Source organism: Gekko japonicus, unplaced genomic scaffold (genome assembly GCF_001447785.1).
Source record: "Gekko japonicus isolate JY-2015 unplaced genomic scaffold, Gekko_japonicus_V1.1 scaffold168, whole genome shotgun sequence".
In the NCBI taxonomy this organism is placed as follows: Eukaryota; Metazoa; Chordata; class Lepidosauria; order Squamata; family Gekkonidae; genus Gekko; species Gekko japonicus.
The window spans coordinates 464,160-481,150 of record NW_015167535.1 but is presented as its reverse complement, the minus strand read 5'-3'; the positions used below and the strand labels follow the sequence as shown (position 1 = coordinate 481,150).

At 41.4% G+C, this 16,991-nt stretch overlaps 1 protein-coding gene across 1 annotated transcript in view; it reads right to left on the bottom strand.

Moving 5' to 3' along the window:
- Positions 1-16,991, bottom strand: part of TBC1D22A (TBC1 domain family member 22A) — a 233,518-nt gene that overhangs the window by 191,217 nt on the left and 25,310 nt on the right. Inside the window, 1 exon segment of the mRNA XM_015413497.1 lies at positions 3,223-3,293. Within this exon segment, the coding sequence (XP_015268983.1) occupies positions 3,223-3,293 (71 nt within the window).

Below are 16,991 nucleotides of genomic sequence, written 5' to 3'. Positions count from 1 at the left end.
TTCCGAGGCAAAGGCCAATGAGGCTGCATATGCAAATAACCTCTGTGTTCTGACTGGCTATGGGGGGGAGAGGATTAGCAAAATGTTTAGAATGTTGGAGGCAAGACTCAGGCAAAGCAGCCAGTGGATAGGGAGACCCTCTGAATGACAGATCAGAGAGCGAACTGATTTTTGAGCATGTGGAATGTTCTAGAGAAGTGCCACTACCATTCGGCTTTTATTTATAAGGGAGATACCAGTGCTACGGAATCAAGAAGATTCTTAACTGTTGAGGAAAGCATGGCAAAGGCATCTGTAAGGAAAAGTTTGTGGCCTTCAGATGAATGAAAATACAGTTGATGTAGCAGAAGAAATATAGTGTTCCAGCAAACATTGAAACAGGCTATTGAAAAGCTTTGATGCAGCTCAAAAGCATCACCTGGAGTTAAGCAATCATTGATAAGTGTTCGGTGTCTACAATGCAGAAAATATTTCTGCAAAGACATCTGTAGAAACTGAAGTGTCATAGATCCAAGGGATCAAGGAGGTGGTATGACAGAACTTAATTTGATACTCAAGGATTTCCACTTACAAATTTAAGAGAGCCAGGCACACGAAAGCTTTCAAAAGCTAAATCTGCTTCACAGAAAAGCCAGACCAAAACTAGCCATTTCATAAACCTTTCATAGAGAAGAAACCATAAAGAAATATAGGCATGATTTGCAGATGAACACTTATTAGCCTCTATGACAGTGATACTCAGTGGCTTGCAAGCCATTTGTGGCTCTCTTTGACATGCCACCTGTGGCTCTTTTAGGTGCTGTTCCCCCTATGTGGCACCTAATTCATTCTCTAGAAAAATGAGCCAGGCCATTACCCTGTAGGGCTTGTGGATGGCAGATGGTTCTCATCTTGGCACAGTGTCACTGCAGGGCCTAGAGGGTAGGTAAGTTGCAGGCTGCAGGTCTCATGCCAATGATGGAAATAAAGGGCCTGTCCTCTCGAAAAACCCTACTCTGCACTCTTATCTTAATGCCCAAGCCAAGGTGGCCTCAGAGAAAAGTAAAAGCCACCACCACGGCAGCCACCCATGAAAAGACCAAGGTGGGCACAGTGGGGCAGCACTGGTGTTATTCCCCTTTCTCCACAATCAGCGTGCTCTCTTTCCAGGAGAGTCAGCAAACTCAGTTTTGCAGGCACTGCTGAACTGTAATTGGTCCTGCAGGACCCTGATCTCAGACAGGAGCATGTTCTACCAGGCCGGGGCAGAAAAACCTTTCTCTAAACCACAGCTGTGGTGACACATACCATTTCCCAGGTATTTAAACTGCATTAGCTTAAGTCATGCTCCAGAACTGATCTCTGGCATTTAAAATCTTATACACCAGCACTTTTGCGTAGAGTTAAATATTGAATTATAGGCTGCACTTCCTGTCAGGGGTTTGCATTTTCTGTAGGATATTACTAGTCCTTATTTCATTTATGACATTAAATGTAGCTGTCCCATGGATACTAATATTTCCTCCAATCTATGATAATTGCTCTTAACCAGTTTAAAAAGATTAATCTAAGCTGTCTTCATGTTGGAATCCTGCTCTTTTCCAAGGATTTTTTAAAAATATCTACAACTAAGAATGCTTACATTAGGCACATGCTTAATAACTTCATGCATCCCTCTGCTTTCAGAAAAATGTGAAAACCTTATTTATAATCATTGTGCAAGGGTCAATTTGCACATACAGATGTCAGAAGTAGTCTGAATAAATGGATTTTAAGATAAATAAATATACAGAATTTTTGAAAATAGATACATGGGCAAAAGTTTGGTGAGCATCTTAGGGCACTATTCATGAAGGATATTTGCCTAAGCCAGCAGATGATCAGCTGCATGGGCAAGGGGCATAAGGAAGGTGCTCCCTTAGTGCTGAGCAGCATTCAGCTGAACCCTAGCTGTTGTATGGCAAAGAAGAATGTTGGTGGAGCTCAACACGACTCTGAGCAGGAAATAAGGTGTCAAAAAGTTGTTCTGGCACAGGCAGTCTCAATTGCTAAATAAAAAAAAAAGTTTGCATAAAAGGGGAAAGTATATTCTGATTACCTTTATGTCATACTTTGCCTTTCCCATTTAATGCATTTTATTTTTACTGCTGGTTATAGGAAAAACGTTGTCAGTTGCATACTAATTTCTCACTTGTGAGCAGAGAACAGAGGTGAGAAGTCTAAATCCATTATTCAGGAACAAAGAGGTAGCAAAAAAAGTACAGTTTAGCCACAGACATCTTTGGAATATGTTTTTGGCGCAAAAATAATGACACCAAGCAAGCAGGAACACAGCAAGAATATTTAATGTGGACTAATTTGGTGTGGGTTGACTTTTTGCAGCCAAAGTGAAACCAAAGAACAAACCTCATATTCAAGAGGTCTTACCATTGTTCTTCATGTGTAAAAGGGCTGTCAAACTCTGCCTGTACTTCAGGCTCAAACATCAGAATTCTAAACATACTTTAAAAAAATAATTACTGCATTCTGTATACTTAATTTTAATTGCAAGAGACTACTTATTAAATATTCACAGTTAAGAGCTGCATCTGAATTTTGGATTAGAAAGCACTAAACTCAGAAATTTAACGAGACTCATTAGTAATAGAGAACCTTTCAAAGGCTGAAAAATCAGACCTCTTCTGAAGTGAACACTTCAAATTCCTCACAGATTTATACCCTTTTAAAAGGGGGGGGAGATGCTTTAAGCTCTGAATTTCTCAAAAATTCAACAGTGCTGAACTGCTGTGATCTGTTAAAGTGCTAAAATTTGCTGAAGAAGTAGTGGCTATATTCTCTAGAGCACACACCATGGATGTGCATGAAACTTTGTCACAACTTTTACACTCTTCAGAGAACCAACAATCCTAGTTAGATGCCAATACCCATAAACACCAGATTCTTTAGTTTACACATTTGCTACAAAAATATTCCCCTGACTAGAATATATATAGTTTTACTGTAGTACATTGAAACGCATCTCCCCATCCCAGTATCATAAGAGGGGAGAGAGGAGAAGAAAAATGTAGCACTGTCTTGATTTACTGCTCTATTCTCTTATGACAAACCAAGCTTGAAATTGAGAATGGAAGTGCGTTCTTTTTGTCTCACTGCTTTGAAGTACCACTGATTAGCTAGCTATGACTCAAACAAAGTTATGTGGTCAAAAACAAAGCTATTATCACAAAACCCAGGAGTACTTACTGAAAGCAGCTTCCATGTGATTGGTCGGACTGGTTTTGGAATTCCTGACCAACTTAATTTCCGCAGTTCTTCTGCTCCCCCCGCAACAAAAAGACAGAAATAGCAGATTTCAGTAAGAAGATAGCACACAGAATAGGTATAAGTTAATGTCATGCAGTATCAAAAATAAGTTTTACATTAAGAAGTCAAAGTTATCCAAAATACAAGGTAGTATACAAGACCCAGATCAGTGATTCTCAGACTTTAGCAACCCAAGGACCTACACTTTGAATATTATTTTTCTCACACACAAACCCCAATCCCCCCCTTCACTGGCACATACCAGATGCCAGGCAGCAGCAAGCTGCATATGACTTGTAAAGTGTTTTGTCCTCTCATGTCCTCAAAATAATGCAATGACTGTCAAAACAGCTATTTAACACTATTTGGCTGCACCAAAACAGCTCTGTTTAATCTTCAGCCCAACTAAAATAGGAATTGATTTGATTTGATTTTAGTCTTATATCTCGCCCGCCCTCGCAAGCGGGCTTGGGTGGGTCACAGCATTTCAATCAACAACATAACAGCAATAAGACATTTAGAGTTTAAACAGAACAAATTAAGCAAAATTAACATTAAAAAATACAATTTTAAAACAAGGAATTGGAATTGGGAGCATGTTCCACCAGGTCAAGGCCTGGCCCTGGTAGAGGATAAGCAGATGTCTCTAAGGCCAAGGACTGCCAAGAGATATTGCTCTGCAGAGCATAAAGCTCTTTGGGGTACATACAGGGTGAGATGGTCCCATAGATATGATGGTCCCTGGCTGCATAGGGCTTTAAAGGTCAGTACCATGACCTTGAACCAGATCCAGTAAATTGGCAGACAGTGCAATTGGTGCAACACCGGCTGAGACAGTCCTGTAGGTATGTTGGTCCCTGGCTGCAGAGGACTTTAAAGGTCAGTACCATGACCAGATCTAGTACTCAAATGGCAGCCAGTGCAATTGGCACTACACTGGCTGAATGTGCACCCGCACAGACATCGCTGTCAGCAGGGATGCAACTGCATTTTCCACTTGCTTCAGTTTCCAAGTCAAGTTCAAGGGCAGCCCCAAGTTATAATAATCCAGACTGGAAGTGACCATTGCATGGATCACTGTAGCTAAGTCCTGGGAGGTGAGATATGGAACTAGCTGCCAAACCAGCCAAAGATGATAGAAGGCTGACCTAGCTACCACAGCGACCTGGGTCTCCATAGAAAGTGAGACATCCAGGATTACCCCTAGGCTCCTCACCCTTGGTGCTGGCATCAGTAGTGCCTCACCTAGAGTTGGGAGCTCAATTCTTGATCTTGGACCTCCATCTTTGCTGCATTTAAATTCAGCCAGCTCTGCTGTAGCCTTCCAGCCATGGCCTCCAATGCCTTGTTCAAAACAAAGGGGCAGATTCTGGCCAGCCATCCATCAACAGGTAGAGCTTGGTGTCATCAGCATACTGGTGACAACCCAGCCAAACCCACGGACCAACTGGGCAAGGGGGTGCATGTAGATTTTAAACAACATTGGTGAGAGGATTGCCCCCTGTGGCACACCGCATCCCAAGCACCACCCTTAGAGAAAGGAGGAAAGTCATTGTAAGGCAGTCCCCCATAAACCCGTGTCGGTGAGGCAGTGGGTCAGAAGATCGTAATTGGTCATGTCGACCACTGCCGTTAGATCAAGAAGCAACACCAGCGCAGACCCACTGCGATCCAGGTACCTCTGGAGATAATCTGTGAGGGCAACCAGCATGGTCTCTGTCCTGTTGCCAGGGAGGAAGCCAGACTGGAATGGATCCAGGATAGAGGTGTCAGCCACCACTCTCTCAACCACCATACCCAGGAACGAGTACTGGACTGGGCATCAGCTGGTGAGGACCACAGGGTCCAATAATGGTTTCTTTAAGAGCTGACACACCACTGTCTCTTTCAAGCCTTCTGGGGATATCCCCAAAGATAGGGATAGATTATGTCTCCCAGAGGGACCGAAACACCATCTCTGCAGGCGTTCACCAGCCAAGAGAGATATGGGTCGAGGACGCAAGTGGTAGGCTTCACAGATGCCAGGATCCTGTCAATCTCCTCCCGGGAGAGCTGACTGAAGTGATCCAAAACTGGACTTAGGAAGAGACTTAGATGCATTTACTATTGTTGTCCAACTAGTGACCATTTCCCCTCCCTTTATATCTGCATGGTATTCTCAGTGAGCAAAGAGGCCAAAGCAAGACACTCTGGTCTCAAATTCCAAAGACTTTTGCTGCAAAAGATTTTAAAAACTTGCATACTTGCTGAACTGTTTCCAGGGCATCTACTACAAGCGATGGCTGTGTTTTCCAACTTCTGTGCATCACTACAGATTACGAATATATTATGTATTGTTTACCTGATCTGTTTATATACATACATTCTGGCTGAACAGGGAAGAAGAGACAGACTATGCATGTGTTGAAGAAAAACAAATTTTGTAAAAGATTTAACTTTTTAAACATTTTCTCTAAAACATTTGTAAACAGGTTGTGCGGGACAGAAGGAGACACAGCCTCCAGAAAAAGCACAAAATTCAGAAGCATGTTTTCTGACACATTATTGCATTTACAATAGGAAACATTCCCCCTGAGGACCTCAGTTGCCAGAGTCCTGGACTGGGACCCCAATTCAGTAACTGGATGCATCTCGGAATTACTAAGCCAGGCTGACTCCTTAAACTTGTTTCTAAGGAAAAATTAAACATTAGAAGTGCCAGGATGTTCAGGTTTTAGCTTCAAACATACAATGCAAAACATTTTGGAAAATATTCAGTTAACATATTTAGAACAGCTGTAGACCTTTTAGCATTCCAAGAGCTTCACGCTCACTACCACCTAACTGCAATCATGACAACAGCTCTACAGGGTAGGTCACTGTGATTATCCTTAGGCTGCAAACTGGGAGGAGGTGGGGCTGAGAGAAAGGGAAAGGTTTAGTGGAAAAGAGGGCCAATATTAAAACCCATTCATAAAAAGAAGTACATGTATTTATTAATAATATCAAGTTAAAACATATATAGGGGCCCAATTACAGACAATATACATAAACCATAATCATAACCAGGGCTAAAAAAATGACCTGACGCGTTTCGACCGGATCGGCCTTCCTCAGAGGTCATACAAGTGTGGCTAGATGGTAAATAGTTACACTCATAAAACACAATCAAAAATGTATGCAAAATATAATTTCAATTAGGACCATAAAGGAAATTGCCAGGCACAAAGTGAATATGCGCATACAATCTTTTTAGTGCAATCACTAGCCCAAGTAGATATAAAATAAACCTATGGTCCACAAATAACTTTCTTAGATTGTGTTGCCACAATAATTACAAGTAAACAGCAGTGTGGAAAAGTTTAAAATGCAATCACATGACCAGATCACCTTATTATATAGCTCCAGCATTTTAAACTTTTCTACACTGCTGTTTACTTGTAATTATTGTGGCAACACAATCTAAGAAAGTTATTTGTGGACCATAGGTTTATTTTATATCTACTGGGCTAGTGATTGCACTAAAAAGATTGTATGCGCATATTCACTTTGTGCCTGGCAATTTCCTTTATGGTCCTAATTGAAATTATATTTTGCATACATTTTTGATTGTGTTTTATGAGTGTAACTATTTACCATCTAGCCACACTTGTATGACCTCTGAGGAAGGCCGATCCGGCCGAAACGCGTCAGGTCATTTTTTTAGCCCTGGTTATGATTATGGTTTATGTATATTGTCTGTAATTGGGCCCCTATATATGTTTTAACTTGATATTATTAATAAATACATGTACTTCTTTTTATGAATGGGTTTAATATTGGCCCTCTTTTCCACTAAACCTTTGTTTGGTTTTGGATCTCTTTGTTAGGTTTAGTTTTCTTTCCCTTTTTTGTCCCTGCTGAGAAAAAGGGGCCAGAGGGCAGCTTCTGCTGCTGTTGTTTTACGGCAGAGGAAAGATCTGAATAAGGGACCTCCTGCATCACAGCCAATCTTTGATTAATTAAACGCTTTTTAAAGACAAGGAACTAAACACACTTTCTTAGCTGTCCTTTAGTCTTTTAAAATGTAAATAAGAAATATATAATTACTAAATTTAAGCTGTTCCCCCCCCCCCCTTCATGGAGCTCAAGGCAGTGTATCTGTTTCGGCCATCCCACCCTCCACTTTATCCACACAAGAGCTCTGTGAGGTAGCATAAGACAGAGTAAGAAAGAAGAGGCTCAAGGACACTCAGTAAGCTTCGTGACTGAGTGGAAATTTGAAGCCTGGTCTCTCCATTTCTAGGGTGATACACAAACCACTACAAACATATGGCTCGTTTTAATAACTATGCAAGTCAACATGTGACATGGCAATATGACCACTTACTCCTCCGATTTCAGCAACAAACACCAAGTAGGGGATGGCATCATCACTCCTATCAAAGGGACAACCCTAAAATGTCATTCTCTCTTTGGCAGCATCCCACCACCACCAGAAGAAATGTCTCCCTTTCTAGAAACAGTCTGCAAAGATGAATCCAGCAAACGGATACTTAAGTCCCCTCATGAGACAATGTTTCTTCACTGGGCCTCCAGTACCAGCACAAGAGGTACTGGCCAGAATGAGTGTCAAAAGTCCTCCTCAACTGCTGCTTTCACTTGTTGTCACACCACCCTGCTTAATGACATAGTACATCTCTTCTAGCACACTGAAGCTTCTACTTTAAAGACATGGACTCAAGGAATCGGTTGTTCTAGCCACAACATAGCAGCTCTCCAGTCCAGATAGTACTTCATCTTCCCTCAAATGTAAAACTGATGATGGTCATGGAAAACTCAGTACATAGCACATGCTTTTCTTTCAAGTGTTGAAAAATTAGAATTAGGATGCCTGACTACCTCAGCAACCACGGTGCAATGATCAATGTCAGAGACAATGCTCCCTCTAAGCTGTGGAGTCCTGTGAGCAAAAATTCTACTTTGTGAGCTACTGGCATTAAAGTTGCGAGCAAGCGATTTGGCTGCTGCTGTTTGCTCTGGAGCCATCCTTCCTGAGCTAAGACAAAAATGTGCGAGCTGGAGGCTAAAAAACTGTGAGCTAGCTCACACTAACTCAGCTTAGAGGGAACACTGGTCAGAGACCAGATCATCTGCCCAACTACGTATGCTTCATTCAAACAAAACCAGTTGTGTCTGAAGTGAAGTGCTTGGCTCATAGTAAGTGTTAAAGGAACACTTCCAAATGGTCTAATTACATACACAGCTCTCTCAATATCATTGATTTCACAGCCAATGTTCTACAGAATTTAATTAGAAAAAGGTTAATACTGTGTGGTGTCATTTGAACTGGCTCCCCCCCCCTTCTTACTGTGACTGAAACAGTAAGAGTCTATAGGTGGATACTGATGTTTTCTTTGAAGAAAAAAAATCTCAACATTGGTCAACATACTGGTGGCATTAAGTAATATATTTTCAGTACAAAGTGGCCCCGATCACACGCAGAATTTGCCCCACAATACTCACGAATGCCGGAAGGATTTTACGGGTGCAATCACACCGACACATCTGGCAAGCGTCCGGCACCCGTCAGCAACCTGTGGCAGTCAGCCGAAGTGGAGTAAAAAAACACCACAGAAAATCCACTATCAAAGAGGTTGTGACGGGCGGAAGATGGAGTTGCCGGTGTGATCGCACTGGCGCACTCCAATTGTGTCACAGGAAGCAGGCTGCAAGGAAAAACACCCGCTTCACCCGCCGCTGCATCAGATTGCGCAGCGGCGGGGCCAATTATCACGGCACAAATAGCCGCGCTTCCCCCCGCATTTTCCGGTACGTGTGACCGGGACCAGTGAGTTGCTTTTAATAAGCAGGCCACAAGGAAAACCCCCCCCTCCCCCCGCCGCTGCATCAGATTGCGCAGCGGCGGGTCAAATTATCACGGCACAAATAGCCGCGCTTCCCCCCGCATTTTCCGGTACGTGTGACCGGGACCAGTGAGTTGCTTTTAATAAGTGATTGCTACACCATTAAAGATAATTATGATAGATTTAGGAGGTTGGCCGTATTGGTCTGAAGCAGCAGAACAAAGTTTGAGTCCAGTGGCACCTTTAAGATCAACAAGCTTTATTCTGAGTATAAGCTTTCGTTTACATGCACATTTCTTCAGATAATTACGGGCACTGGTCAATGTCTTGAACAATGTTGCATACCAAGACAATTTCCACAGTACTGCAGAACACTACATGTGGGTAAAAATCCTTTAAGACAGATTTATACCAAGAGAGAGACAAACTCTTAAAATCCTGATTTTCAAAAGGGTGACAATAAAAATTCCAAGTAATAAAGTAATAAAGGAAAGGGGTGTTCCAGACAATAAGCAATAGTTGAGAAGGACTGGTACCAGCAACTCCCCACAGTAGGAAGCACTTCAGTTTAACCAAAAATTCAGACTAGAGTCACACCCTTTAAAAAAGAGGGATATGCACTGGCTTGCAGGTTCTGAGTATCAAGTTTCAGAAGTCAGGCAGGGCGGGGTCATGCAGTCCAAAGTTAGGGTTTCAGAGGTCAGGCTAGGCAAGGTTGTTCAGTCCATAGTCAGGGTTCCAGAGGTCAGGGTGGGCGAGGCCATTCAGTCCAAGGTCAGGCTCCCAAGAATTAGACAAGGCAGAGTCAGTGACTGAGCGTCTATTGTACATGTCGCATCCACGCCTAACAGCCTCTTTTGACTGGTTTTTATAGCCTCATGCCTAAGGGTCATGCTTGCCACCACCTGCTCAGATGTAATCTTGCAACTACTCATCTTTGTCATCAACAAGCAGTTGGCGTTGGGTCAGGTGGTGTGCTCTCTGCCTTCTTGCTTATAGTTCTGTTCTCACCCTCTGTCTGTGGTGCTCAAAGGGTGTAGGAGATCCTAGTGGGATGGGAACAGCTAACTGAGGTTCGCCTGCTGAATCAGGGCTGGAGGGTGTTGGTGGCTCTAGATCAGCTGTTGGCTGTGAATCCTGACAAACCTGCATCTCATTCTCTTACTGGTCAACTTGTGTTAATTCAAGGCTTGCTATACAGGGCTCATCTTCTCCTGAGGAGTCCTCACTATTGCTGAGCCCTGGCTGACCCACAACATGAGACACAAAACAGTACCTTGATACATGGACATTTTCCATGTCCCCCCCAAAAAAACTTCACAATTTTAATGAACACAGACAGCATCAGGAAAGGGAACAGATATTACTGTGGAAACAGGAATAAGGAAGCACATCATAAAGATTACTTTGCTACTTAACACTGTAAACCTGATACATTTAAAAAAAAAAAAAACCAGAGGTTTGTCTTCTGAACATGCATTATTATATCAGTAACTTAAAAAAATGTTTACCACCAAAATCTGAAATGATCTGAGATGACATAAAGTATAATGCAACAAGGTTTTTTAAAAAATAGCTTAATATTCCCTTTGTTTCTCTGTCTTCTTCCAGACCCTTGCAATTTTTTGCTTCCACCCTACGTTTTTTAAAATCTTCCTTAGCAACCACCTGCTCCTTAAGCAACACTGCCCTGCATCTGAAGTAGTATGGATATATCTGAAGGCAGAAAACAGATCATTTAAAGCCCAGGTGCTATATCACTGCATTTCACATCCCCCCCCCCCCCCCCCCTTTAACATGACTTATAAACATGGACATCTGCCAACCTGACCTTTGCAAGCAGCATTCTACCTTGGAGCTTGCAGCTAGCACAACTAAGTGATTCAGGTAGCAAAATATTAACCTAGCCCCCTCCTCCCATTCTTGGCACCACCACTTGCAAGAAATTTATATGAATGTCAGTGTCACTTCTCAGTATGTAAGAACAGGATCCCACTTAAGCTCTTCAGTTATGCAGGTGCAGAGTAAACTGGTAAACTGGGACAAGACACTGATATATCTAGTATAGCCAGGGCTAATAAAACAATAACCAGCAAAGCATGACACCTGCCATCAGTATCAATATCAATAAGGAATACAAATTAAGAGACTTTCAAATATGTCAGAAGCATTGCAAATGCCCAGGGTTGTCAGCCTGGCCTTCTGCATTAAGCAACCTAAAACTGGATTTTTAGCAGAAGCAGATTTTGTTAATTCAAGGAAAATCAGCATTCTGTAGACAAGTGGTACTCAGCCTGTGGCTTGCAGAGAGACACACTTGCAATTACTATAAACCTAAAGAGCCAGATGACTACTGCATGCCCTGCACACGACCCTACCAAACACACACAATAAGATGAAACTATTAAATAACTATAACCATGGCAACATCCACATGATTTTCCAGGTCCTTTACTTCTATTCCTAGAATGGGGTCTGCACTCTGCAGCTCACCCATCCTCCAGTTCTTCTGGTGGTTGATGACTCAAGGTGGGAACCACCTGTCAGCAATAAGCCTCACCAGGCATTGGCCTTGCCCACTTTCCTGGAACATGGGGTGGGTTCCATGTTGGGGAATGGTTCTGAGAAGAAATACATGTGGCTTCTGGGCCACTGAGTGAGAGTCATGGATCCAGACTCTTCTAGAAGGCATTATTTTAACACAACAGGTCATGGCTTGGTATACTTGCTGAAACACATGCCACAGGTTGAATGTTTTTACAAGTACACAGATCCTCATCTGCACTGCCATTAAAGTTCAGGTTACCCATGAAAAGATCTTTTAGCAAAGATGGACCTTAACACAATGAATAGTATAATATTTCTACCCCACCAAACAAAAGACAGATTACTAGAAAATATAAAAAATACAAAACTGTAATAAATAATAATAACAGTATTCAAATAGAACAGAATTCATACTAGCTGAAAACAGAAGATTCTAACTAAATTCCATCATATGTCCCAGAGGTGGGAAGAATGTTATTTTCACTTGACGTCTAACCATTTCCAAGGCCAGCATAAGATTAATACACACAGGTAAAGATCTCCTCAAATGAAGCACCAGCAATGAAAACACTCTAAAAGATTAATAAAACAATATTAACTATGACATCGATAAGGTTCTGCCTGATGCTAGCTCGCTGATAAAGAGTACAGGAAGGAAAAGAGCACATTTTGAAAACATCAAGTCTAGTTATATGCACAAATAGAAAACCAACAGGTTTAATACTTGGGAATCCTGACTGCTGTCCCAAAAGGGAGTAAAGTTTAGAGAGGCTTGAAGCATTTGCTCACCGCTAGCAAATTATTGGGAAAAGAAAGGAGTCATTATGCTCATCAGAGCAAAGAAAATAGAAAACTTCCACCACCATGACAAAGGCCAGAAGGTTTTATTTGCTTGTTTTGTTTTAAAACAGTTTTATTGTTTTAGTAACAATAACAACAATGTACATTCTTAACGATAAAAAGGAGTTAAATCATAAAATAATAACAACAATAGTTCCAAGACTCTCAGTCTGCACAACAGGTCAAGTATTATACAAAATAAAAACATAAAACTCAATGACAATCTAACTATGCATGCTATAATTTCATGAATATATAACTATCATGTGATTTTAAAGAATTTCTACCATCTGGGTTACAATCCAGTCTTTCTAATACAGGCCACCATTTGCTAATGAAGTCTTGATATAATGAGTGAGGGTCTGATTGTGTGATATCTGACAAAATTTTATCCATTATAAAGTGATCCTACACTCTGGTATACTATTGATCACTTAGTGGGGGTCCTGCATCTTTCCATTTGCATGCTATTTTGTTTTACCAGCCGATATGAGTAAAGAAATCAGTGCTTTCCTAGAGGATAGTATGTTAACATCTTGCCTGTAATCCAACATTACTACCTTTGGTTTTTCAGGTATTCATATACCTATAAGAGACTTTATTTGGTTCAGCACCTGTTTCGAAAAGTTTCTTACTACAACACATTCCCACCAGCAGTGTATATATGCACCCTGCTCCCCCCCCCCGTTTCTCCAGCAATAAGAAGAGTATCTTTTGTGTATGTGATGAAGTTGTGTAGAGGTTAAATACCATCTTGTCATTAATTTGTGGTGTTGTTCCAGGATATTAACTGGTTTGTTTTGTTTTGTTTTAAGTGCCAAGCAGCAAGAGAAGAACATGACTCTTTCCATTCCTTGACAAATCAGGGTAACGTGAGCAATGCTCTAGCACTTCGAAGTCTCTGCATCAGTTCATGTATTTTGGGATAGCTGCAGGAGGAAGACCAGCAGGATTCTAGTTCCAGGTGGTCAGCCGTGTTGGTGTGAAGCAGTAGAACAAATTTAGAGTCCAGTGACAACTTTAAGACTAACAAAGGTTTATTCAAGGTATGAGCCTTCAGTGTGCATGCACACTTTTTCAAATACATGGGAATGTATTAATATGTAACATGATGAAGATGTCTTTGCATACCTTAAAACATCTTCATCATGTTACATGTTAATTTGCTCTTCAGCCTCTGTCTATCAGTTTGAACTCTACCATTTCAATGTATTTGTAAAACGTGCATGCACACGGAAGCTCATACCTTGAATAAACCTTTGTTGGTCTTAAAGGTGCCACTGGACTCTGAATTTGTTCTACAGCAGGATTCTAAACAGTCAGAGCCAGTTGCTTCCTATGTGAGCAGCCAAAAAGGGTAGCTATGCTCATGGGCTACTCAAGTTGGTAGTGTTCCAGAAGGCACTTTCTTGCATCTTGGCTCAAAACCAAAGCAAAATATATACATATACATTACATGTAGTTCCTTAGGAGAAGGTGCCACGTACATAAGTACCACTGAGAAATGGCTTCGAGGTTTGTGGTGCGGTTGGACACATAGCATGGATGTACAAAAGAAGAGTGCAGTACACACTTTGGTTTTAAGTTTGATTTGAGCACTCCATCAATCTCCCAGCAGCCAAAAGAAGAGGAGCGGATCAATATGATGTGTGTGTCCAGCCAAGATAAGGGGGAAGCCAGCTGTAAATTTGGTTGTTCAAAGCCAATGGTTCCTATACCTAGGGCTATGTTGTAATACACTTTCAGAAACAGACACAAGCTCCATGAACACTTACTGTAACTCCTCCTCACTTACTGGGGTTTGCCTTCAGATGGACTTGACTAGCTATAGACTCAGAAGACTATATTACAAGCTCAGCAAGGTGCTTGGTTTTTCTGCAACTCTATTTTCAATTATACTGAGGTCAAATTACTCTGTTTATCCTAATATTACTTAACTGCAAATTGCTTCTACTATATTTTAACCTACATATTTATCTTCGGCAGAACTTCTTTTTTTCAAAAATTAGGACCCAGCTATAACCTGGAAACTACCTCCAGCTTGGGACCTCTTAGAAACCATCCAAATAACTATTCACAATATTTGCTTAGAACCAATATGGACCTTTATATCACTTCCCTTTTTAAACCATAATATTTCTGGCACCATATTTCTTAAAAGGGAACCCACAAGTCCTGTGGTACATGCATTATTCATCTTGTGACACAAAGCAGTTATTTCATTGAAATGACTGTAAATCGCTACATGAAGTAACGGCTTGCATGAACAATTAAATGATAGACATGATAAACTAGATTTATAAGCTTTGCATTCTTAAAAAAACACTGTAGCATAATTTAGCTATAAAGAGCTAGAATATTCTTCCAAGACAACAGATCCATGGGCCTGCAGCTCCCCCAACAGCATCTGGAAAGCCAGACACAGCACATGCGGAAAATTTTTTAATAAAAGGACTTGATATTGCTATGGTAACCACAGCAACCAGTTTCAAAAAATGAATAATAGCACTGTTCGGTGCTTCATTTAAAAAAATTTCCCAAGCAAATACTGCTCTTAATCTTCTCAATGGAACAAAAGTGTTATTTGAAAGCATGCAGAAACAGAAAATAAGTCAATACAAACAGTCTCTGAATGAGTTAAACCCTTTGGAAAAGAAGAGCAGCTAACTCAGGCAGAAAGTTGGAAAAATTAATAAGTAGTAAAATAGATGAGGTGGAGACCTGAAAGAAACAGAAAATAAGTGCATACCAAATTAAGAAATGAAAGACAGCAAAGACTGTTTAGAAGATCATTAAGAGAGGATTTCAGATACAGTCAGTCATAAGGGCAATAGAAATAAATGAAGAGTATTCATCTGCATAGCAGCAGTACTTCATAAAACTTATATCCTGTGTGGCTTTCCATGCAAATATTTACAGCTCCTTTAGTACTATCTTATGTGGAACATTTCAAAATCACAATCCCCATCTTAACTAATGGAATATATATTCCCCTGACAACATAATGCCAGCTAAATCTATGACCCAAACCCTCATTTCCTGGCGCAGGGGGACTCTAATGTGACAAAGCCAATAAAATCCTAATGTCGGGCAAACTCCAAACTTCTCCTCTACCTGGCCAAGGCAGACACTAAAAATCCTCATAACTGGAAGGTGAAAAGAGAGACATGTAAGCAATTCCACTGCTGTAATTCCTGAGACTGTGTTTTTTATCATAGGAAAGAATCTAGCCTGCCAAAGCTTTTAATGCTGTTGCCCTCCAGAAAAACAAAGGAGGAAACATGGTATTTGTCTGCCATTCTCTAACAGCCTGGCTACACATTACACACACCATGTAAATGCTCTCTGCCAAGAAAAGGCAACAGGCAAAGACGGAGAGTGGACAATCTATCTGGTACAGAGTGGTCTTGTGGGAAGAAGTTAACACAAAGATTTGGAAGACCAAGGTTCAAACACCCTCTTCCGTCATGAAACTTGACAAGTGACACTGGGTCAGGTGCACCTAACCTTCTTTAAAAAGCCACTCTGAGAATTAAGCAAGAAAGGGAAAACCATCTTTGCCACTCTGACCTGATCAGATGAACCAGTGAGATAAAAATGCAACAAATAAAATTGTGGCCCACCCTTCCTCCAAGCAGTGCACACAGTTATCCATTTCTTGTTTTATCCTCACCACAACCTTGTGAAGTAGGTCACCCAGAGAGCTTCATCACAGAGGGGAGATCTGAATCCAGCTCTGAAATTTAGTTTGAGACTTCAACCACTACACTATACTGGCAACATCCATGAGCAAAAGAAACTAGTGGTTGTCACTCTCCTTTGATTGCAAGTGTTCCCAGTTCCTCCCAAGGGAAATAACCATAGACAGAAAGAGGCAGCTGGCAGGCCCTCCTTCACTATGTGCATATCTCATTCTGACTTCTATTACTGCCAGCTTTTCTAGAGTCCAGTGGCACCTTTAAGACCAACAAAGGTTATTCAAGGTATGAGCTTTTGTGTGCATGCACACTTTTTCAAATACCAGCTTTTTTGCTGTCTTTTGGTAGGTAAGCAGTCAGAATTTTCAACAGGAGAACTTTCACATTCTGGGGCTGCATTCATACAGTGCAGCAAGGCTCTGTAAATAATCGGTTTAATTTTCAAATATGCAACAGCTTTAAAATTGCCTTCAACAGACATCCTCAAAGCATCACTGTAATGCTTGCACATTACCTGCATCAAATAAAGATCACCTAACATCTCCAGGTGTAGAAAAATACCTCCCCCCCCCATGGGTTCGGAGACTCGCACTGGTAAAAGTGGCTGTTTTTTTCATCTGTAGGCTCAAACGGGAGGAGAAGAGCAACCCACATTCCCAAGGTGAGAGTTGGGTTACAGCATACAGATACTGACATCTCTCTGTGGTAGGAGGTGCCCTCCCCTTGTTCCAGCCAACAACCACAGAGAAGGGAGGAGGAGGAGGAGGAGGAGGAGGAGAGGAGGAGGAGAGGAGGAGTT